Source organism: Terrapene carolina, unplaced genomic scaffold (assembly GCF_002925995.2).
Source record: "Terrapene carolina triunguis isolate 2854851 unplaced genomic scaffold, T_m_triunguis-2.0 Scaffold558, whole genome shotgun sequence".
NCBI classification, from domain to species: Eukaryota; Metazoa; Chordata; order Testudines; family Emydidae; genus Terrapene; species Terrapene triunguis.
In genome coordinates, this window is record NW_020664909.1 from 8506256 (window position 1) to 8529080 (window position 22825).

Here is a 22825-nt window from a genome sequence, read left to right on the forward strand (position 1 = left end):
GTTGGCATGGAAAGTCCTCCATGCACAAGTGAGTGTTTGTTAATGTCACAGTTATGGTTGGCCTTTACGTAGATGTTCCCTATCTTGAAAATGAGTTCTGAATCACAGTGGATATAAACTCTACAGTACGGTTATCAAGAGTCTGTGGCACATCATTAATTTTGGTGATAGATTGTCATTTCTACAGTAATACAAAATAAACTGTAAAACCAATATATAACAGTGTATGCATGAATATAAAAATAAACCACACCATCAATATGTAACTTTAATATGCCATCCCCAAAATAGTCATCTTCTCAACAGTCTTCCCTACTGAGGAGTTGGTTCTCATTCTCATATCCATCAGGCAGGTACATTTTCCTTAACTGATCTGACTGCGGAATGGAACTACCATTCTTCACATGACGAGACAGGAAAGCTCGCACTGATGGATGGTCAGCTTTCTCAAGTGGGATGTTAGCTTCCAAGCACATCTTCACAAAGTCCTGGATGACAGTGATTTTCTCTGTCTGAGTAGCACTGTTGCATTGGAGAGAAGCAGTCAGAGCCCTCGGCTTCTTTCTGACACTCTGCTCTTCAAACTCTGCCTTCCGCTTTGTATGAGTTTTAGACTTGAGATGGTCATTGATTGCAGATTTGCGAACGTGATTCAGGACCATATTGCAGGAAGTACAGAACAATTTCCCTCCATCTTCATGCAGTTCACTCCCAAACTCGGTTACACGATCCTGAGGGGTCACGTACAAAGCTGTCTTAGAACGGTTATGGGAAGGAGAAGCTTTCACTCCAAATCGCTCCATTGTTGTTTTCACTAAGCTTCTTTTAAAAAACAAGAGAAACACATATCAGATTCATGTAAGTCAAGTGTCCTAGGCTCCACATGTATATATCTAGATGTATTTTATTCACTTTAGACATAACTGTGCAAAATATTGTACATGCTAGATATGACCACCAGGAAGACAATGTGAGAGAAGTGTACTTAAGAAACTACATATAAAAACTTCAAAATAATTTAGATATCCCATTCAACTATCTCACAGTAGTCTGGGGAATCCAGAGTTTTACTTATGATTCAGATTTGTTTGGTTAATAAGTCACCTTGAACAGCCTGTGGGAGACACAAGGCCCTACAGCTATCTATTTTAAAATTTTTACACCAACTGGCTGACATGGTATTTATCTTAAACAACAGACAAATTTCCAGGAGCTGAGACAAAATTACATGAATGGAAGGATGTGTAGCCTCATGTCATGGTGAAAAGGTTTCTGTTGAGGCAGAAATTTCTCATGAACTAGGGTAAAATGTTCAAAAGTTTCTATAGCTGCAGAATGGACACGACCCAGTTCGAAATAAATTAAAACTGCTCATCACTGGAAATTAGATGTGTACTTTAAGAAGAGATTTTTACTGTTCAAGAAATGTAGCTTCTTCCCAACTACTTTTATTAGACAAACATTGCACTTTGATGCCTAAGTGCTGTTTTGAGAGTAAACATTGCTTCATTCTGTTTACCTCCTTCGAATCAATACAGTTTATTCCAGGAGATACACACTTCTCAAAGTATGTAGTATTAACAGGACATTGCCAAATATTGCTAATGGAAACACTTGACCCTTTGTCAGAACTGATTTGAGAATATCCACCCCTTATCTGCTCATATCCCAAATATGTATGTATTTAAAGTAGAATCTGGGTTGCGTTTTAAGCAATTAGCAACGGAAAGCCCTACTGATCATAGCATTAGAAAGGAACAGGCAACGCCTTGTGCTCTGACAGGGCCGCACTGAAATCAATAGACGCCCTGCATCCATCACATTGCAAAAGCGGGGCCTAGGTTTTTCAAGTATGAGGTGAGGTATCTCTGAGATGAATGCACAGATGTTACCTCTGTTCGGCCTAAACCCTTCAAAATCACGCGTTTGCTGTTACAAAAGCAGCGTACAGCCGGCGTCTGGGGAGGGAGGAGAAACTGGAACAGGGGTTGTTAGAGCGATGATGTCCGGTTCTCGCTAACACCCACCCACCGGAACCCGCCCATCCTGCCCCTGCAGCAGACCTATCACCCCGGACTGCAACCCCCCCACCCCCCGTCTATCTCCCCGCCCCCCGGCACCGTTACCCGCCCAGCCGCGAGCTCCCCCAGCCAGGCCGGAGGCGGTGCCGATCCCGGCTCCCCGCGCAGGGCCAAGAGCGCAGCGCTCCCCCCCCCCCCCCCCCCTGTCCCATCTTACCGCCGCAGGGCGGACGGGGCCCGGCCGGGCAGCCCCCGATCTCCGCCCCCTGGCGAGCGGGCCCTGCACAACCTGCGGCTACAGCGATTTACCCACCCAACCAGCCGCGGTAGGCGGGACTTGGCAACCTAGCAACGTCTGCTCCAATCAGTGAGCTGTTAACCTAAAGAAAGATGTGAGGGACTGGTCGCCTTGCTAGATTGTAAAAAGATGAGCAAAGCTTCCGTCCAATTACAAAGTTGGGGGCGGGAAAAATCTTATGGTTGAGAGCTCTTTCGTCCAATCTGGAGGAGGGGAAATACTCACTATGATGGACGGCTATAAAACCCAATCATATGTAGGAAAAAATGGACTGAAATTGATTGACTTCACTTCTTACCAATCACAAGGCAGAACCGAAGTAATAAAGATAGTTTTCATCCAATCAAACGCAGGCGATCCGAGACAGGGCGAAGAGAGGAGTTAAGGATGAGAGATCGTTGGCTGCTCTTCCTCCCGCCCCACCGTTAGCAGATGATTGGCACGTTCAGTAGCCCGTGAGATCGCGGCCGGTGGGAGGTGCCGGATGTGAGGTAGTTGGCGAGGAGGCGGGCCATCCGGTGTGTCGGGGCGGGGGAGGGGGGCTCGGTACGCGCAGGGTGGCCGGAGCAGCATGGCGGAAGACGAGAGCGACCAAGAGTCGGAGCGGCTCGGAGAGGAGCTGGAGGCCATCGCGGGGCCGCGTATCCTCGCCGGGGTCTCGCCCGCGCTCAGTAGCCAGTATTACTGCCGCCGCTTCTGCCAGGTGAGCCCCGCCCCGCCTGCGGGCCGCTCCTCGCCCCTCCCCCAAGCCTGGGGGGTGTCTGGTTTCTTGGGGCCTGTTCGGTTCCCACGGGTGGGGGGAGGGCGGTTCGGTTCCTCCCTCGGGCCCGCGAAGGGGGAGGGGCCCCGTCCGGCGGGTGTCGTCTCGTCCCCAGAGCGGGGAGCGCAGTCTCGCCCTCCCCCTTCCGAGGGGTCGGTCTGGGGCCTCTGCCCGTCACCGGAGCCCCGTTTGGATCCGAGCCCTGGCGGTGTCCGGCGGTGGCTGGGAGCGGCCCCTCTCCCCGCCCTGTGTGCGGCCTCCTCCCCCGGCTGCCGGATTCCCCCCGCGGCCTTCCCCGGTATCACGGGTGGGGTCGGAGGGGAGCGCTGGGCGCTCGAGGGCTGGCCGGGGCTCGGGCTCGGGTGTGTCTACGCTGGGGAAGTGAGGCCTGGGACAGGCGGGGGTGGGTGGGGGGGGGGGGGGGGGGGGGGGCGGGGGGGGGCGGGGGTGGGGGGGCGGGCCACCGGGGGGGGGGGGGGGCTGTACAGCCACCCCAGGTTAGGCGTTGGTACCCCACACACACACCCCCAGCCCGAGAAATGGCAGCACGTGCTGGGTGGTTGTTTTCTCCTGCGCTGGGGGCCAAACAGGTTGTGTGGCTTTTGTGTGACTGGGGGTGTTTGGAGGCGGCGGGGAGATTTCTGACACTGACCGTCAATAGGAAACACCCGTCTACATGTAGCGTTTCTCCTCGCGTACTACCAGGGTCCTCTTCTTAACGCCTTTCATAATGGTTGGATTGCCTCCGACATTGATCTTGAAGTGGGTTCCTGACTAGCTAACCAGAAAACTGCAGGTAGTTTTTCCTGTATGGTTTAATTGGACACCAGGCAGTACAACTGAGGAAGCATTGTCCCATTTAAGTGCCACCCAGCTAGCTATCTAGAATCTGGCCTAGAAAATTTCTGTGAATTTATTTCATTTCTAAACTTCTGACATACAGCTCCAGGAGATTTTTTGGGGGGGGGGGGTCGTTTACCAAAGTACCATATTTTCTCAACAGATATTGCCAGAATGCCAGATATTTTGTGTTTTCAGTAATTTGCTTTCCTGTTATTTCGTTGAATGGGGCACTAACTTGACATTGAGTGTATTGAGATTTAGACTAAGCTCTTTGGTTCAGGGCCTGCCCATTTGTTCTGTGTTTGCACAGAGGCTAGCACGGCAGGGTCTTGGTCTATGACTGAGAGTGCTGTGCGCTATGGTAGTATAAATAAAAAATAACAAATGAGTTGAAAATAGTTTGGTAGTGGTTTTACAGCTCCATTTCTGTTGTTCAAACATTCCTTTTCCCCTTTGTTGTGAGACACTCATATAAACATAAACTGCCATTACACAATGTCAAAAGTACAAACTGAAAAATCTGTCAAATATTTCAGTTATAATTTAATGGTTGCTTGCGACAATAGTAGGCAAAAATATTCAGACAGAAGTTGTGACTTTGAAATTGATGGGTTTTGTTAATTTTGACAGGGAATGGTATACTTCTTTATCCAAGGATAGGGGTTTTGCTTTAAATCTTTCCAGTGAAACTTGTTTTGTAATGCACCCTTTTGCCTCAGGAAGAGGTGCTGGTGAGGTGATAGTTGTATATGCTAATCCCACCACCACCCATATGGAGATGAATTAATTAATAGGCAACAGGAAGAGGCCAAGACCAGAGAGGGAACTTGGATACAAAAATGTATAATCCGTTTTATTAGCAATACAGTGTTTTAAATCCCCAAACAGTTGGGTTTTGCTGCAGTCTTGTTGGCTAGAGATTTTAACAAAACTTTTCCACCCTCTTACTCTTCTGTTTGAAGAGTAGAGGTGGGTGCTAATTTTGAGTGTGTGAAGGATGCAGTTTTCTTCAGTCAGTATACAAATTTTCAATAATCCAAATAAAAGTGAGTGTCAGTAAAATTTGTTTTCATTCTATCGGATTTTTAATGTTGGCCAGATGAACAGTAAATGCACATTTGTGTGCTTATTCAAGGCATAATCCTTGGAGTCTTGTGAAAGTATCCTTGAGTCTCAAGGCTTGTCAGCATAAGGCAGTGGTTTTCACACTGGGATATGTGAGCTCTTGTCAAGAAATATGCAAAAAAAAATCCTATACTGATGGACAACACATTTTATTTAATAAGACTTGGCAATCCAATCATGATTAGGGTCATTACATATCTCACATGGGGATACAAGGCGGACTACGTTATTTGGAAAGGGTTACACAGCCGAAGAAGTTTGAAAACCACTGGCATAAGGGATTTCTATACCAGTGTAGCTGCATTATTCCAGACTCCCAACATAGAGGAGCTGCAGCTGTGTAAAGCAGGGTTTGCAGCTATGATTTATCATAGTTTGGAAACAGATTAAGTTGCATAGATACAAGCCCTATATTAAATGCAGAACATCTATAGTGAGGTTTGCAGTGGTGCAAAAAGCCCTCAACCTCAGTCTGCAAGCAGCAGAACTGCTCACTAATATAGAATGATGACACAGATGTATTGTTTTCCTGTTACTACTTTTCTAGATCCCAATGACTTATAATTCTGTCTCAATTTGTTGTCTCCTTTTAAAACTAAGTCAAAAACATTCCATCTTGCTACTAAATGCTATTTACTTTGGCATTCCTTTTCTCATTTAGATATTTTCTTCCTTCTCTAAACAATATCTTCTCTTCACTCAGTTCAGAACCCATCGCAACATTCTAGGCTCCTGATCTGAGCTTTGTGCTGATTTAGTTGGACCAAGAGACAGGCCACTTCACAACCTCCTACCCGCCTCCCTCCCTTTTGTACCAATAAAAAAGCTTGTACTTCTCCTTTCTAAAGTTCTTAAGTAGTGTGGAATTTAATTAACATCACTATATTCCTGTTCCTTGGTCAAAGAGAAGAAGCAGTTGTGTGGGTAATTGCTTAGAAAAGATGCTATGAGGTTGAACTGCCTAAAGGAAGCGATTTGTTCCTTTCCAAAATAGCAAGTAAACTGTTAAAATAACTAGGTTGTAAGTTAATATGGACAATGGTATAAATCAGCATCACCAAATTTATTATTGCTGGTCCAGGTATAATCCCGCTACGCAATCTGAGAAATGTGTACACAGATGTTTTTTATGGTTGGGATATGTTATAAAGAGGTACCATGTATTTGAACAGGAGGACCCCTTACTCTGTTGAAGTGTGCTTTATTGTATTGGAATTTCAATTTAAGATAGTGGTTGAATAGGCAGTTATGACAATATCTCTGTTGTATATTGTATATCAAATAGTGCTTTTCTAGATAGGTGTGCCTACATTTTAATAGGGTCAGAACAGATTAGTGTGGTGGTGTACATGGATTCTCTAAAACGGGTCGGCAACCTTTCAGCAATGGTGTGCCGAATCTTCATTTATACACTCTAATTTAAGGCTTTGCGTGCCGGTAATACATTTTAACGCTTTTTAGAAGGTCTCTCTATAAGTCTATAATATATAACCAAACTACTGTTATATGTAAAGTAAACAAGGTTTTCAAAATGTTTCAGAAGCTTTATTTAAAATTAAATTAAAATGCAGATTTTATCAGTTTAGTGTGATCCTTGCCCTTGCTTTTCCTTGCTGAGTTTTCCAATGTCTGGCACGTATTTGGATACTTTAAGCTGCACACAGGCTTCTGAGTGATCAGTTGTTAACCGGCTCCGAGAGGGACAGAGGACAGATTTCATGTGTGAAAATACCTGTTCACACAGGTATGTGGATCCAAATGCTGAAAGCATTACAAATGCAATTTTCTTCAAACAGTTAAATTTCACTGGCAGGGACGTCCAGCAGGTCAGAATAGAGGCCCCATGATCTCTCTCGATAGCTTCAAGTGCGCTCCGCAAATCCACAAACTTTGATATCCACAATTCTGAGCTTTTTAACTGAATGAGTTGCATTTCGAAATCTTCAACACCCATCCACTGAAATACAGACAAATCCAAGTCGCTTTCGTTGAACTTTTCTGGTTTAATTAGAAAAGAAAGCATTGGGCCAAATCGTTGGAAATCTTGAAATCTGTCAGAAAATTCTGATTCCAGTTCTTGCATGTACTTTCCAATCTCATCAACACTGACAGTGCAACGTGTCGATAGCTCTTTTATGTGTTGGAAGTAGCGGAAAGTAGAAGTTTGAATATCCCTAGAAAAAACTGCTAGTTTCACAACAAATGCTTTCCAGGCTTCATAAAGATCCAGAACTGTTTGCCCTGCACCCTGGAGACAGAGGTTGAGTTCGTTCAGGTGAGCAGTGAGATCAGTTAGGAACATGAGCTTACACAGCCATTTGTCATCATCTAGTTCGGGGTAGTTTTGTTCTTTTTCCGACAAAAAGGCCTTGATTGCCACAAAACAGTTTACAAAGCGCACCAAAACCTTGCCACGACTTAGCCACCAAATGTTGCTGTGAAGTGGGATGTCGTTATAAGCACTGTCCATCTCTTCTAGCAGTGCTTGAAATTGTCTGTGAGTCAAAGCAGATCGAGCAACAAGGAAATTCACACTTCGCACCACTGTATTCATCACATTATTAAGCTCTGAATTAGAAATTTTTGCACACAGGTTTTCTTGATGGATGATACAGTGAAATTTGACTGTCGGATGGCCAATTTGATCTTCAAGTAACTTTACAAATCCCTTCTGTTTTCCAACCATGGCAGGAGCACCATCTGTTGTCACACAAAATATTTTTATGATGTCAACTCCTCGTTCTTCAAAATGGTTTACAAAACTTTCCAGTATATCTTCCCCCTTTGTTATGCCATGCAGGGTTTTAGGCAACAAAGATCCTCTTGGATTTCATCGGAAGCACAGTATCTTGCAACAGTTGCCAAACGTGGAACGTCGTTTATATCCACGCTCTCATCAACTGCAACACTAAACACTGCTGTGTCTTTCAATGCAGTCGTCTGCTTTTCCTCAGTGTTTTCTGCCATTTCACTTATGCGTCTCTCAACTGTTCTGGCAGAGATGGGCAGTTCTTTTATTCTAGATATGATTGTATCTTTATTTGGCAAATCATTGAACAAAATCTCTGAACTGCTGAGAAAAACTTTTTATATATTCCCCATCTGTAAATGGCTTTCCGTTTTTTGCAATGCACTGTGCAATCTTGTAACTTCCTTCTGTAGCTTGATTTTTACTTACACTTAAGCTTTTAAAAACAGTGCTTTGCTTTTCATAGGCTGCTACTGCCTTTTTGATTTCAGTCTTGTCTGCTTCATCAAGAGGTTTTCTCATGCTTCGTTTCAAAATGTCGTTGAACACTTGATGTGCGACAAACACCTTCATAACAGAAAGCACAAATAGCACGGTCCTTCTTTTCAATAAATCCAAATGAATCTGTCCAAGCAGGCTGAAATGATCGGACATCTAGCTTCGCTTTCTTAGGAGCTGCCATTTTGTCAAATGTTCCCTTCAACTCTCAGTGGGGAAAAAAAATGGCAATAGAAGGCAGGCACAAGGTCCAAGGCAGTGTGGTCTAAGATAAGCAATTTTAAGATGGGGTGCTGACCTGCACCCCCTCTTGCCTGGTGTGCAACCCTCACTGTCCCAGGCTGGGGACAGGGGCCACAGCAGGGAGACTGAAGAGGACTGATCCAAGGCCAGGAGCAGAGCCCAGGGTGGCCTGCTGTTGGTCTCCAGGCCTGAAAGCAGGCTGAGCAAGGGCTGGAAACCAAGATTGGCAGTTGAGGTGAGTGGAGTAGGTGGCTTGTAGGCCTGAGCAGGGCTGGAGGCCTGGACCCTGTCTGCAAGAGAGCCTCCAACCGGAAGCAAGGTGAATGGAGCTGCGCGGTAGAGACCCCTGCTGGCGAGGGGCCAGCAGCCAGAACCCCAGAGCAGCGACTGGCTCGGCCTGCCGCCACTCTGGGGTTTCTGCCCCCAGCTCCTGCCAGCTGAGGTCTCAGCCCGCTGCCAGCCTGGGGTTTCTTCACCCAGGCCGGCAGCGGGTGCTGAGTGGGACCAGCAGCGGGAACTCCAGAGCGGTGCGGGCTGAGCGGCTCAGCCCGACCCCGCTCTGGGGTTTTCATCGGCGGCTCCTGCCAGCCGGGGTCTCAGCCCGCTGCCAGCCTGGGGTTCCTTCCCCGCAGGCCAGCAGCAGGTGCTGAGTTGGACCCACGGCGGGTCCCGCAGGAGCCTGCAGCTGGCAGCAGGAACTCCAGAGTGGCGGCGGGGCTGAGCGGCTCAGCCCACGCCGTGTGCCAGGAAAAATCGGCTTGCGTGCCAACTTTAGCACGCGTGCCGTAGGTTGCTGACCCCTGCTCTAAAACGACAATTGGCTTAATTTTTTTTCCTGGTGTCATAGATGTGCACCAGCATGCAATAGTTTGCAGCTGGGATCTTATCAGAAGAAACCTCCTCACAAAATATCTGATCCCATTATGTGGAATGGAGGTGGGGAATATTGGGGAAAGACAAAACCAGCACAGTTTGTGTGGGTGGGAGGCAATAGGAGGCTGAGGTAGTAAGTGACAGTTTTACATTGTCTCATTTTCTGACAGTGTTTTTTCTGAAGCAGTATGTAGCCATTTCAGCCACTTGTGCCAGACTTTCTAGGGTGAAAGGTAAAGTATAGATGCTTAATATTTCACATGTAGGTCATGATTCTGCAAGGGGCTCTTCATGGTGCAAAGACTCTGGGTAGGTGGAGATGGCTGCAGACCTGGGGACTTAAATTTATAAAAGAAAGCAAGTTAACACTTGCTGCTGAAAAGGTAAATGGGCTTCTGGTGGTAGTGAATAGGTATTTAAAAAAAAAAAAAAGTCCAAGGAAACTTTAAAATAAAAGGTTAGGAAAATAATAGAATAGTAGAGAGACAGTATATATAATTTCCCTGCTAATTTCTCTTATTCTTTCACTCTGAAGTACTTTTTATAGGGTGGTGATGTGTTGCTTAAACCTACACACAAATGTTAAAAAAGCTTTTGAAAAAATAAATTAAATGTGAAGTGAATGAGCCATACATATTTCAATAGCAGTCAGCCATCCAGATTGTGTATTAGTAGGCAATTGCTGCATTTCTTGGGTGGCTGAAGGCATTCAGTCTTGTGCCTCACAGTGTACCCAAGACAGCCTATTAGGTAGCCTGCACTAGTACCCTATTATGTCATACTCTGGCATGACTTATTGCAGTACTCACCCACGTCCATTAAATCTGTATTAAAATACATCGATCTATACCATATATCTTTTTGTACATGTTTGTGCTTATTTACCAAATTGGTAGAAAACAAGGGAGTGCACAACTAACTCTTCAAGCTCTGTAGAATGTATTTAGTAACATAAAACAATAAACATATATACAAGGACCTAAACACTCTTGTTACTTTCACTGTTCATTTAGGACCACTCCTTTATCGCAATGGATTACTTGCAGAGGATTGCTTCTAGACTATTTTTTGTGCCCTAGATTGCTGTTTTTGTTCTTGATGTCAATACAGTATGCTTTCTTCATAGAAGAGCTAATTCAAACTTTCTTACTGTGTAAAATTAAAGATCTTTAACTAAAAACTTATGCATACCAGTACTAGCTGCAAGTGACCACCTCTGTGAAATAGTCGTCTTGATATTTTATACATGGCCCTTCAATAGCATCTTTTTAACTGAGTATCTGAAAGAGCTTGACAAAAACTGGTAATAGTGCATACAAAATTTGAAGTCATTAACACATGGTTTGTTTTCAAGGACTTCTGTTTTTATTCTTTTCATTTGGAAGTTGTTACCTCTGGGTGCAAAACAGTGAATGGTGGCTCCAGGCAAATTATAGGCTAAAGTAGAAGGTTAAGGCAACACTCTAGAGGGTTATAAGTGTGTTTATGGATGTTGTCCTGTCAAAAGAAAGTATTTCCAATGTTAGCTGCTTTGAAAACAAATTTTAATGGTAAACTGTGGAAGCACATAAAAATGGAAATATCATGACAGTTCACTGCAATTCTGGTGAAAACAATATCACGATATGCATTATCAGTGTAGTGAGTAAGCCCCCCTGAGTGCATAGTAACGTTTTTGTTACTCAACACTGCTGTGACTTGATTTTTTTATTTTTATTTTTTAGGTCACTTAATGTGCATAAATTTGAGAAGAGTACTTTCTATCTTCCTAAGAAATACTTGTGGAAATCTCCTTTATTATTTAATGACTTGGTTAAAGGGAGCTCTGTAGATCAGTTTACAGCATATATGTTAATAACTTAAATTCATGTTCACCATAGCTAATATTTTGTGATTGGGTTTATATAGTTGTCTATATGGTTGTGTAAATATACTAAATTTTATTTAAAATGTTGCTCAAAACTCATTAAAATAATTACTAAATGATACTGGTCTTAAATAGCAAAGGAGTGTAAGGACTGAACATTACCTGCTGTCCTCTACTGTGGATCAATTTACAGCCCTGCATAGAGAGAGGTGACACCATTTGCACCACAGTTTGGTTCTGTTTTGTTTTTGCAGATGCCAGCATGTCTATGATGGTTTTCTGTTCTCAGATGATAATTTAGTAGTGAAAACTTACTTGCTGAAATGGTTTAATAAATGTTTTAGCCAGGGAGCAATTTTTAAAATACTGTTTATAAAAGCTTTTAAGACAATACTGGAAAAACTTGGTCAGTGCTTCTAATTTAAAAATAAAAGGCTAGGAATTAAAAAGATAATTTGGTAAGCATTTAGGCCAAAATATTGTAACCTGTTGCATTTTTCACAGGAAATAAAATGGCTAAGGTAGTGTCTTAAATATAGTTTTTATCTATATCTGTTTTGAGTGTGTGCCTCATTTTCATATGGAATTTAGATACAAAGACATTGGATATGTCCTTAAGGTAGGAAAAATGTGAATGTTTCTGAATGTTTGAGTTGTTTTTGTTTTTGGTAAATCATTTATTACCATTCTATTAAATACAACTTTTTTTAAAAAGTGTTCAGTTTAAACTAGAGAGTAAGACTCAACAGTGTTTTCACTTTCTAAACATGAAAAAAAAAAATTAGTGTAATGGCAACCAGGAGTCCAGTGGCACCTTAAAGACTAACAGATTTATTTGGGCATAAGCTTTTGTGGGTAAGGTGCCACTGAACTCCTTGTTGTTTTTGTGGATATAGACTAACATGGCTACCCCCTGATACTTTGTGTAATGGGTTATGTCAACCCCTGGTTACCTTCATGTTTTTTGGGGCCCTCATCAGTCTCATACCTAATATATTTTTTTCAAAGTTGTGCATAGGAATTTAACCACTGAAATCTCACTAATGTTATACGGAGTTGCAGAGCTCAATCCCTATGCATTACTCTGCATCTTAACCCTCTCACATAGTAAAAAGGTAGTTCCTAAGGCCTCAGAATGTATGTTACAGCCCTTGTATCAATTATGTATCAATATCTGATAATACAAAATCTATCCAAGTTCTTATAGCCACTGTTAACATGCTTTTCTTTTTGTGTAGGGCCTGATTCTCGGGCTGTTTCATATGCAGAAGTCCAATAGAAGCTAATTTTGCAAATTTCAGAATAAGTATTATTGAATTTTATTTTTGAATTGATCTAATACAGTTGTTTCAGACCTATTAAGGGCAAATCATATGTTGCAAATAAACTTGTGTGTAACATCTTGGATTATTGGAAGCTGATGGAATTTAAAAATTCATTTAACCTGTCACTGCACTTTACATACTTACTGCATTTTTCTCAGGTTGGTCAGTAAAAAGGAATGAAGTTCATTTCACTTATAATAAACATTCCATTTTTTTAGTGCTGCATGAGTGTCAAGCATTACAAGGGTGTATTTAAAATTGTCATGGGATTTTTTTTGTTTAAATTGTTTCTTTTGGTCTTAAATTTTAGAAAATCTTACGCCTTCTAAACTTAGATTTGTCGCCACTTTTAAAGATTGTATGAAAATGTCCATTACAAACCTTTTTCATATAAGCACTTTATGTAACAATGACTATTTGGGTGTAAATTAGCAGCCCCATTTTACAAATGGAAAAACAAGCATTTTACAAATGGAAACTTGGTGTAGTAGAACTCCGGGCTCCTTGCTCAGATACTTGCAAATCTTGTGCAAATCACTGTTAATATGAAAAAATAAAATTACTGTGAACCACATTGGTGCACAGTTTGTTTGGTTTGCTGTTTTGTTGGGACTTCTTCCAGAAAACCAGCCTAATTGTAGTCACTACTGATTTCTAAACATTATGCAGGAGATGTTTAATACTTGTGGGCATAAGCCCTTAATTCTTCCCATTCATATTACCAAATTATTCACTTGTTTTACTTGTTCCTATTTACCCTCCCCTGAATTGAATTCTTCTATCCTTGTGTATTCTCCCACGTTCATGCCCACTCATCTTTTCCTTGTTTAGTATTTTCCCCTTCAATTACTTTATACTGTCTCTCCTAACCCTCTATTTCACTTTTGCTTTATGCCTATCCCCAAGTCAGTTAACTGCTGATGACCCTGTACCGTCCCGTCCCCTGACGTCGCCCCCCCTCCCCCCCAAAATCTGGTAATTGGCTACTCCCACTCCCAATTAAACTAGTGTTTGTCCTTCCTCCAGTCTTAGGCTAAGTCTACACTACAAAATTAATTCAAGCTAAGTTATGTCAGCATACAGCCATTGCAGTAAATTAATTGGTTTTATGTGTATACGCTACGCTCCTTGTGTTGGTGGTGTGTGTCCTCACAAGGAGTGCTTGCACGGATTTAACTGCTAGTGTGGGACTTTGTGGGATGGTTTCTGAAAGGCAGCAATAGTTGATGTAAACAACACAGTGTCTACCTGATTACGTTGACTTAAGTGCTATGCCTCTCCCAGAGGTGGAGTTACATTGGTGTAGTGGGCAAGTTACTTTGGTGGGAGCTATATTTTAGTATAGATGCGTACAGAGTTAGGTTGACCATAGGCAGCTTTCATCGACCTAACTTTGTAGTGTGGACCAGGCCCTAGTGAGTCTGCATTCTTATTGCTCTTGTGTGTGCTAGGAGACGGGAAGTTGCTAGGACAGGAGTAGTCAATAGGTGGACTACAGGCCAGATCTGGACCCCCAGATGTTTTCCAGTGGGCCATGTGGGCTGAAGCCGAGCCGGGGCTGTCCCTGCTCCCTAGAGCAGGGCTTCCACCCCCTGCTGGGTGGGGCTGTGGGGCATGGTGTGTCCCTGGGCAGCTGTTTGTGCAACCCCAGCCCCACTGGCAGCAGCACAGTGATGGGGGGAGGGGCGAGCAGCAATGTTTGCAGTGGGATGTCTCCACACACACCTCCCCCACAGGCAGCCTAATGTGTCTTCACTACACCCTGCCCCTCCAGTCAGGGAATAATGGGGTGTCATGTGCTCACTCTTCAGCTCAATCTGAGGGCAGTGCTGTCCAGGACCTCATTCAAACTCTTGTCTGCTTTCCCTGGAGTGGTCCCTGGAGTCTCCCACCCTGTCCTCATGTGCTCTCCAGTCCCCCGTCCTTTGGAGCCAGTCCCCAGAGCCCTCTCCAGTCCCTCCCACCAACCCCAACCAGTCTCTTTCCTTCCTTAGTCTTCCTCCAGACAGCTTCTGCCACATCCTGGCCTCCCCCCATCTACCTACGGCTGATATCTGAAGTCTCCTTGTTCCCTCCTGCTACCTGGAGCTTCCTTCCTGCCCCTTTGCTATCCCAGCTCCCAAAGGGGCATCGCACCGCTAGCTGGATCATAGTCCAATAGCTTCACCTCTTGGCTCTGACTCAGAAGTACTCACACCTTACTTTGCTGCCAGATCCCAGCCCATAGCCATTCCTCTTCCCTGGGAGGGGGAGTTGCAACACCAGCTCGCGCCAGCCCCACTTGTCCCCTTTTCAGTTTAGGGAAATAAGGTCACCTTACTATCTGTGTGGGGAGCTGGTGGGCAGTTGGGGGGGAGGGAAGGGGGGATTTGACAAAAAATACACTACAGTGGTTTGAGCACTGGCCTACTAAACCCAGGGTTGTGAGTTCAATCTTCCAGGGGGCCATTTAGGGATCTGGGTCAAAAATCTGTCTGGGGCTTGGTCCTGCTTTGAGCAGGGGGCTGGACTAGATGACGACCTGAGGTCCCTTCCAACCCTGATATTCTATGTTTCTATGTGCTAGGATTTTCTCTTTCCTCTTCTGTTCTACAGTGGTGGCACTGGGATCTTCACTCTTTATTTACTATCCCACAAGCTTATGGAACAGGTGAAGCTTGAATCTTTTCTCCTTTTCCCACAAGCTCTGGTAGGAAGGGGCTAATCAAGCCTTCGATAATCACTCCTGTGTCTACAACTCACCCCTTTTTCCCTCAGCCAGGAAGTGTAGCAGTGGGTGCCGGAGGAAGGGAGCTGCATCTCTTTGAGTGGGAGAACCAGCATCCTCTTCCTGGCCAGGTACAGCAGTGGCTGCTGGCATGGGAGGAAAATGAGCCCCAAAGCCGACTCCTCCCCAGCTACAAAGTAGATGTCTCCTGCTGAAAGAGTTTTTGTGTGGTAACCCTCACTAGTCAGTGTGTAGTACATTCCAGCAAGGTGCATAAGTACATGCTTGCACAGTTTAGCGGGAGCTGTGGTAATGACGATTCATTAGGACATTAACATAAGTTATTAGTGTAAAATATTTTAATATTAATTAACCAGATGTTATAGGTGTAAAATTCTAGGATTTAGCTTTTTGATAGAGGTGCTGACAAATTATGGGTTTTAAATTAAATTACGTAAACTCTCAACAAGTACAACATTTTTGGTGCTGCTAAAACAGCTGATATTTAATGCTAGCATGTGAAAACAAATTATACTCACCTTATGGGGGGAAATCTACTTTTGTTTTATTTATTTTTAAGTCAGATATTGATAACTTTCCAGTTAAAGTACAATTATGTATTCTGTATGTAAAGAAGGATTACCCATTAAATAAGGATTACCCAGTCTTTTACAAAAGTATATCCTATATGCAAAGGAAGTATCAGTTGGCTTTCAGACAATTTTAAGCTAGGTTATGTTAAAACTAGATGCTCTAAGAAGACTGCTTTCATTGTATTTTTTTAATTGCTTCTTTGAAAAACAGTTTGCAAAATATATCTCTGCTATAACAGGATTTGTTCTCAAAAGAATGAAAAATACCCTGTTAAACATAATATATTGATGGTGACAATTGCAACATGATTTAACTTGAATAGTGCATTAATATATTTTGTCTGAAGCAAATGTTTCTACATAACTGTTACTTATGTTTAAGGCTACGATTTAGTCACGGAGGTCATGGCAGTCACGGATTCCGTGACTTTAACGGAGATCCCTGACTTCTAGGGCTTCAGGAGGAGGCGGTGGGACTGTGCCCCTGCCCAGCAATGGGCTGGGTGGAACCAGGACCCTGCAGCACCAGCCCCGCTGTTTCATCTGGGGGGTTGCAGCCAGGGCCGGGACTCGTCATGTGCCAGGCTTGGCGGTGGCCGTGTGCCCCAGACCCACCGCATCCCGGGCTTGGCGGGGGCCATGTGCCCTAGCCCCGCTGCTTTCACCAAGGGTTGCAGCTGGGGCTGCAAGCCCCCGTTGCGACTTCCCAGAGCCGTGTGCCCCCCCCCCCACTGCAACCGGGGCTTGGCAGGGGCCGAAGTGGGGACCGCACACCCCTGTCCCGCAGCTGGGCCAGCTCTGGAGCAGGAGCTGTGTGCCCCTCGCTGCGGCCACTGGAGTCAGGGCTGTGCCCCCCCACCATGGTGAGGGGCTTGGCCTGTCAGTCTCTTCCCCTTCCCTTCGCCTTTAGGCTAGTGTAATTAGGAGCAGAACTTGACCTCTTATGCCTGCTGAGTCAGAATGTTGGCAATATTCTTTTTCTTAATTCCTGAAGACAGCAGCACAGTGGTAGGTGAAAATTTGTAATAGAAATTGAACTATATTTTTAATTTAGGCTGTAAAAATAAAGTAAATCAAATTTTAAATTTTCCATTATAATTTGAAGTACACTGTCATGGAAAAAAGTAATTGTAAACACGAGTAAATGAGAATACTATTGTGGATGATAGTCTTTGTCCACCTATTGCTATTTATTGGTTACTGGAATTTATTCTTATTACCAATTATCTTGAAACACCTAGTAGTAATATTGTATGGAGCCATGCTGCCAAGAGTACAGGGCCAGCATGAGAGTCTAAGGCCTTTACACAGGACGCCAAGGCTGGGGGCAAGCTGCTCAGCCTTTATGGCAGGAATCCTTTCTGTAAAGGAATCCTTGTAGTTCGATTCCTGTGGAAAGTGTTCCCTCCTGCAGCTTTTCACATTGGAAGCAGGGCAGGAAATGATCTGGCATTTGATTTATTAGAATTAGCTTGCATACACTTTAACAAGTTAAGATTTTTCCTCAAATTAACATCTTAAATCACTGTTAAAAATTGTTACCCAAGAGCTCTTAATGCCAATTGGCAAGGTGATGCAGAGGGAATCTCATGAGACTGGTGTGTACATTAAAGTTCACCATATGATGTCATGTGTGACCTCAAATGAAAGCTAGTGTCACACTGGTCATGAGTATCGTGAAACGTATGTACAGATACTGCATGAGAAGATGTGTGTATGCACAGGAAAATATGCTCTTAATGTCTGTCAAGGTACTGGTCCCGAGCAATGGTGAAAAACAGGTTTTCTGTCAGATAAGAGGTGTTCGGTCATCTCTCTGTTTACAAGTAAATTGACTGTTGTCTTGTTCAGTGTGTCCCCTGGATCACCCCTTTGAACTGAATACAAATGTAGGATTGTAAGAAAGAACTTCAGAAAGAAACAAAGGGAAAGAACAACACAGCATGGGGTAGATGAACTTATCTTGAGGTGCATATCAAAGTTTGCTTCACTATATTTGGGAACCTAGAAGACACCCAGGCATGCTTCACTGAGGAAGTAAGAGGACAGTGCTTTCGCTTAATTAAAAAATTGTTTTAACGAGGCTTGGTTGAAAATGCTGGCGAGAGCTTTGGGTGAGAGAAGCTTCTTTAGAGAAGAGTAACTTGTTACTTAAATTTAGTCTATAGAAAGCGTGTTAGGACTTTTTTTTTATGTAACCATTTGTTTCCAATATTCTTTCTTACTATTACTCGAATCTTTTTTCTTTGATAAACTTACTCTTGTTTTCACATTAAATATATCAGTGCTGTCGTGTTAAGCAAAATGATGGTCCTGGGTTGAATCTTACAAACTGTGATATACTGTTCCCTTGCCAATTGTAAGCCTGGTAATTCTGAGAGTTCACTGGGTAAGGATGCTGCAGGGAATCCTCTAAGTTTTTGGGGGCTAGAGTGTGCCTACACTGAGAGAACAAGGCCTGGAAGGCGGTGCTTGTGTTGCCGGAGACGGGTCGTTTCAGGGATCTGATCCACAACAGGCACAGACAAGACTGCTGTACGCAAAGGGAAGGTGCGGAGCTGCCCCACAATCCTGGGGAGCATCACAAATGGTTAAAACTTGGGTTAAAAATGTTTGCATTAGTTGAAAGTTGCTTGTACATAGATAATACCCATTTTCTTTCTTAAGAATCGTAAAGGATCTTACTAAGTGCATACCCGCCACTAAAAGATACTGATCTCCGGGGTGAAAATTTGCATCCATTTTGCACTGACAACACTATGCATATGTTAGGAGTGGCAATGAGCAACTTCTCCAACTAAAACTACAGTTAAACTTAAATAGTTGAATTTTAATAACCTGTGGTGGAAATGGGCCATAATTCCTTGCTCTGGCATAAAGCTCTACTGAAGAGTGGAATCTGCTATGACCTGGCCACGTATTAGTCATCAGTTACTGTAATTAAAATCACTGTTGGTACTGGAGTAGAGCCGTTCCCAAAGTGCAGGTTTGCAGACAGAGGAATTTGAAGTGATTAGCCAGGCTTTTTCGTCTGCTGCGGTCTGGTCTCTGATGGTATTTTATTTAGTTGTCATTCGTTTTGAGAAACTGATCAGAGTAGTGAAGTCAGGAGAGCCCATCTTTCTGTTTTAAACAGTGACTAAACACTAGGTAACAGATACCTTCTTTGCTCCAGGAATTTTGGTAGACCCTATGAATTACAGAGCTTTCTTCTTTTCTCCAGTATTTGTAAACCAATAGTCGTGTAGTCTCGGTTATAAATGTATGTCCACATTTATTTTTCAAGGTCATAGGAGTAGTGTGACAATTTCAAGACATGCAATGTATGGCATACTAATTCAGCATATGCAACTTGAAAAATTCAGGATATTTATATAGGAGGCTTAGCCATTGAGAGGGCTTTCAGATAAAACTTGAAGTATACAAGCAAATTTAAAATAAATATGGATTATTTTCCCCAAAAAACTAATATTCAATCTGGTCTGAATTTTCTCTTTCCTTAACAAATACTTTAATATATTTCTCCCCTCCACATACTGTACTGGTGCTTCCAATTGGCTAGGTGAAGAAAATGACTAACTTCACAGATTTGAGCTTATGGAGACCTACAACTGTAGATTGAAAAATGAGAAAAGGAACACAGGATTGCTATTCTAGTCTTTCCCTTTTGTTTAGCTAACTCCTGTCTTCCTGTCTACATTTCTCGTTTGACCATGTGTTTCATCCTTTTCAATCTTTTTTCCTTTATTTTGTGATAGTGATTGTACCTAAGCATATTACTCTTTGTACTTAAAGCACTTCTCCTTTTGATTGTTGTACTGTTCTTGAGTGCTGGTTATTTACAGTTACTCTTCGGATGGGTGGCAGGACAGGAATTTTGACAGGTGATGAATGCATGCTGGACTCACTAGACCGGGGGTGGGCAAACTACAGCCTGTGAGCCATTTTAATCCGACCCTCGAGCTCCCGCTGGGGAGCGGGGTCGGGGGCCGCTCCCGGAAGCAGCCACATGGGCTCCCATCCCCCACCCCACCCCACGGCTCCTACCTGTAGGGGCAGCCAGGGGCCTCCGCTCTGCATGCTGCCCCAGCCCCCAAGCGCCGCCCCTGCAGCTCCCATTAGCCAGGAACCACAGCCAATGGGAGCTGCGCGGGCAGTGCCTGAAGATGGGGCAGTGTGCAGAGTTGCCTGTCTGCGCCTCCGCGTAAGGAGCTGGAGAAGGGACATGCCGCTGCTTCTGGGAGCCGCTTGAGGTAAGTGGCGCCCGGAGCCTGCACCCCTGAGCCTCTCCCCAACCCCCTGTCCCAGCCCTGATCCCCCCCCCCCCTCCTGCCCTCCAAACCCCTCGGCCCCAGCCCAGAGCACCCTCCACCCCAAACCCTTCATCCCCAGCCCCACTCTAGAGCCCGCACTCCACTCCAGCGCCCCAGCCCGGAGCCTCCTTCCGCACCCTGAACTCCTCATTTCTGGCTCCACCCTGGAGCCCGCATGCCCAACCAGAGCCCTCACCCTCTCCCATACCCCAACCCCAATTTTGTGACGATTCATTGCCCGCCGTACAATTTCTATTCCCAGATCTGGCCCTCGGGCCAAAAAGTTTGCCCACCCCTGCACTAGACATATGTACTTCATTTCTCTCGTGCTTTTTTATGCATACATATTCTTTCAAATAGAGGGGAGATGAAGTGAATTAGAATGAAATTGAAAGGTAGCAAATTCAAAATGGATAAAAACACTTTTTTCATAAAACACATAATAGCATGTGGAACTCAGTGCTACAAGATGTTGCTGAGCCCAAAAGCTTAGCAGGATTCGCAAAGGGGCAGACATCTATAGGGATAACAAAAATATCTAGAATTAATCTAATAAGTATAAAACCCCCAAGTATTCAAAGCTATTCAGTGACTCATGTTTCAGAGCATAAAGCAAACTTTTAACTATTGGAGGTCAGGGAAAAAACCTTCCCTAGGCATGTTATCCCATAAGGTGGTACTATGGGGTTTCCTTTGAAGGAACAGATGCTGAACTAAATGACTGTTCTGATCCAGCATGAAAAATGCATATGTTCCTCTGCCAGTTCTGTCAAAGTCTATAAACAAGTGTAATACTACGATCAGTTTATCTGCAAATGAATGACATTTTTGGAAGTTAATATAATAGTGTAAATAAACATACTGGTATAATATCCTAGAGATGGAAGATCTTCATTTGCTTATATAGTAGAAACAGAAAAAGCCTCTCCACACCATCCTTAAATCCCAGTCCTGTTCTGTATATGACTAAATCTTAATTTGAAAACATAGTTTAGTTTCCATGACTATTCAGTCCTTCAATCATCTGCCAAAGGCTCCAATTGTGCCTGATGTGTTCATGTTGCAGACAGATATCTGCTACAACCAGGACCGATGCCACCTACTCATATCCCATAGGTAACTGAACATCTCGGTCTGAATGAATTTTGGTAACTACTGATTTGATCCAGAGGTGTACAAGTGAAAATTTTCATATCCCATCACCCAGTCCATTCTAATTAAGTAAAATAGGAAATGCACACAATTTCTTCTAGACTAGATCTGTTCTGAATGTGTTATAATCTGAGGTGAAAAAGAACCCCATCACAGCTTTGGACCTCATCCATACTACTTGGCTATTTATGTGGTAGGATTCACTGTAACATCTGAGCACCACACAGAAAATAAAGGAGCTTATTCTTTGCATACTTGATACACAAAAGTAATATTCCCTTTTTAAAGTTGAGAATTGAGGCACAGAGCAGCGCTGTAACGTGGGCAGTGTAGACACGCTTTATCGCTGGGGGAGAGCTCTCCTGGCGATAAAAATAAACAAAACCCACTCCGAACGAGCGGTGGTAGCTGTCTATACTGGCGCTTTTCAGTGCTAAAACTTTTGTTGCTCGGGGGTGTGTGTTTTTTCACACCCCTGAAGGACTAAAGTTTTAGTGCTGAAATTGGTAGTGTAGACACAACCTGAGTCAGAGCATATACTTGAATCAGCATTTTATAAACCATTCCTGTACCTTAGCCACCAGATCATCCCCTTTTTTCTGCACTACCATTTTTGGCTTGGCTCTAACCATGGTTTATATTTGCTTACAGCATATTTAGAACTGTTAGTGGTAAATGGTCATGCTTTTTTTTTTTTTTTTTGTAACGTAGAATGGATACCCTATTCATGTTTGTGTAGCTGGTCTGGTTGGTCCTCACAGAGCTGAGAACACGGTGGTAGGACATCCGAATGCACTGCCACCAAATGTACATGTTTTCTGAACATTCTGTTTTTCTTCATTTAATTGCTCAGATTTTCCCAGATGCCCTGAAAAGAACATAGGCAATTTATGGTACACCTCTACCTCGATATAACGCTGTCCTCGGGAGCCAAAAAACCTTATCGCATTATAGGTGATACCGTGTTACATTGAACTTGCTTTGATCCACCGAAGTGCGCAGCGCCCCCCCCACCCCCCGAGCACTGCTTTACCGCGTTATATCCGAATTCGTGTTATATCAGGTAGCGTTATAGCGAGGTAGAGGTGTAGTTGTAAATGCATGAACTGTTGTAGCAGAAATGGTACTGTGTGGACACAAATGGAACAGTGTTGTTGGTAACTGGTTAATGTGACCCCTACCTGATATGGGGATTACCGTTGAAAGCCGTAGCATGGACACAGCCTTGGATGGGAATTAAATGACCTTCATATTAATCTCACATTCTTTATTGTGGTGATGACCTATCCTAAGTTTAAGCAGTTAAGGAATATTTTCGATGTATTTCTAAATTTGTGTTTCATATAGTCTTAGATACAGTAGTATATCATTGTAGTTCAGTTTCTGATAACTTTAGGCATGTAAGGATTAGATTTTTATCAATTAAATGTCAGTAAATGTCAGTTTCATCATACACAC

General features: G+C 43.6%; 2 protein-coding genes across 2 annotated transcripts in view; one reads left to right on the forward strand and one right to left on the reverse strand.

Moving 5' to 3' along the window:
- Positions 1-237: 237 nt before the first annotated feature.
- LOC112112638 (CGG triplet repeat-binding protein 1) lies at positions 238-2348 on the reverse strand. Its single transcript, XM_024208623.2, has 2 exons — positions 2239-2348; positions 238-822 (listed from the first exon to the last, which is right to left on the reverse strand). The coding sequence occupies exon 2, from the start codon at positions 801-803 to the stop codon at positions 300-302; it is 504 nt and encodes a 167-aa protein (XP_024064391.2). The 5' UTR covers positions 804-822; positions 2239-2348; the 3' UTR covers positions 238-299.
- Positions 2349-2885: 537 nt separating this feature from the next.
- Positions 2886-22825, forward strand: part of ZNF654 (zinc finger protein 654) — a 59502-nt gene continuing 39562 nt past the window's right edge. Inside the window, exon 1 of the mRNA XM_024208620.3 lies at positions 2886-3022. Coding sequence (XP_024064388.2) covers positions 2891-3022 — 132 coding nt within the window. The 5' untranslated portion in view covers positions 2886-2890. The remainder of the gene's footprint in view (positions 3023-22825) is intronic.

Excerpts from the sequence above, each read along its gene's own strand:
- LOC112112638 (XM_024208623.2), bottom strand. The coding sequence starts at position 803 with ATGGAGCGATTTGGAGTGAAAGCTTCTCCTTCCCATAACCGTTCTAAG.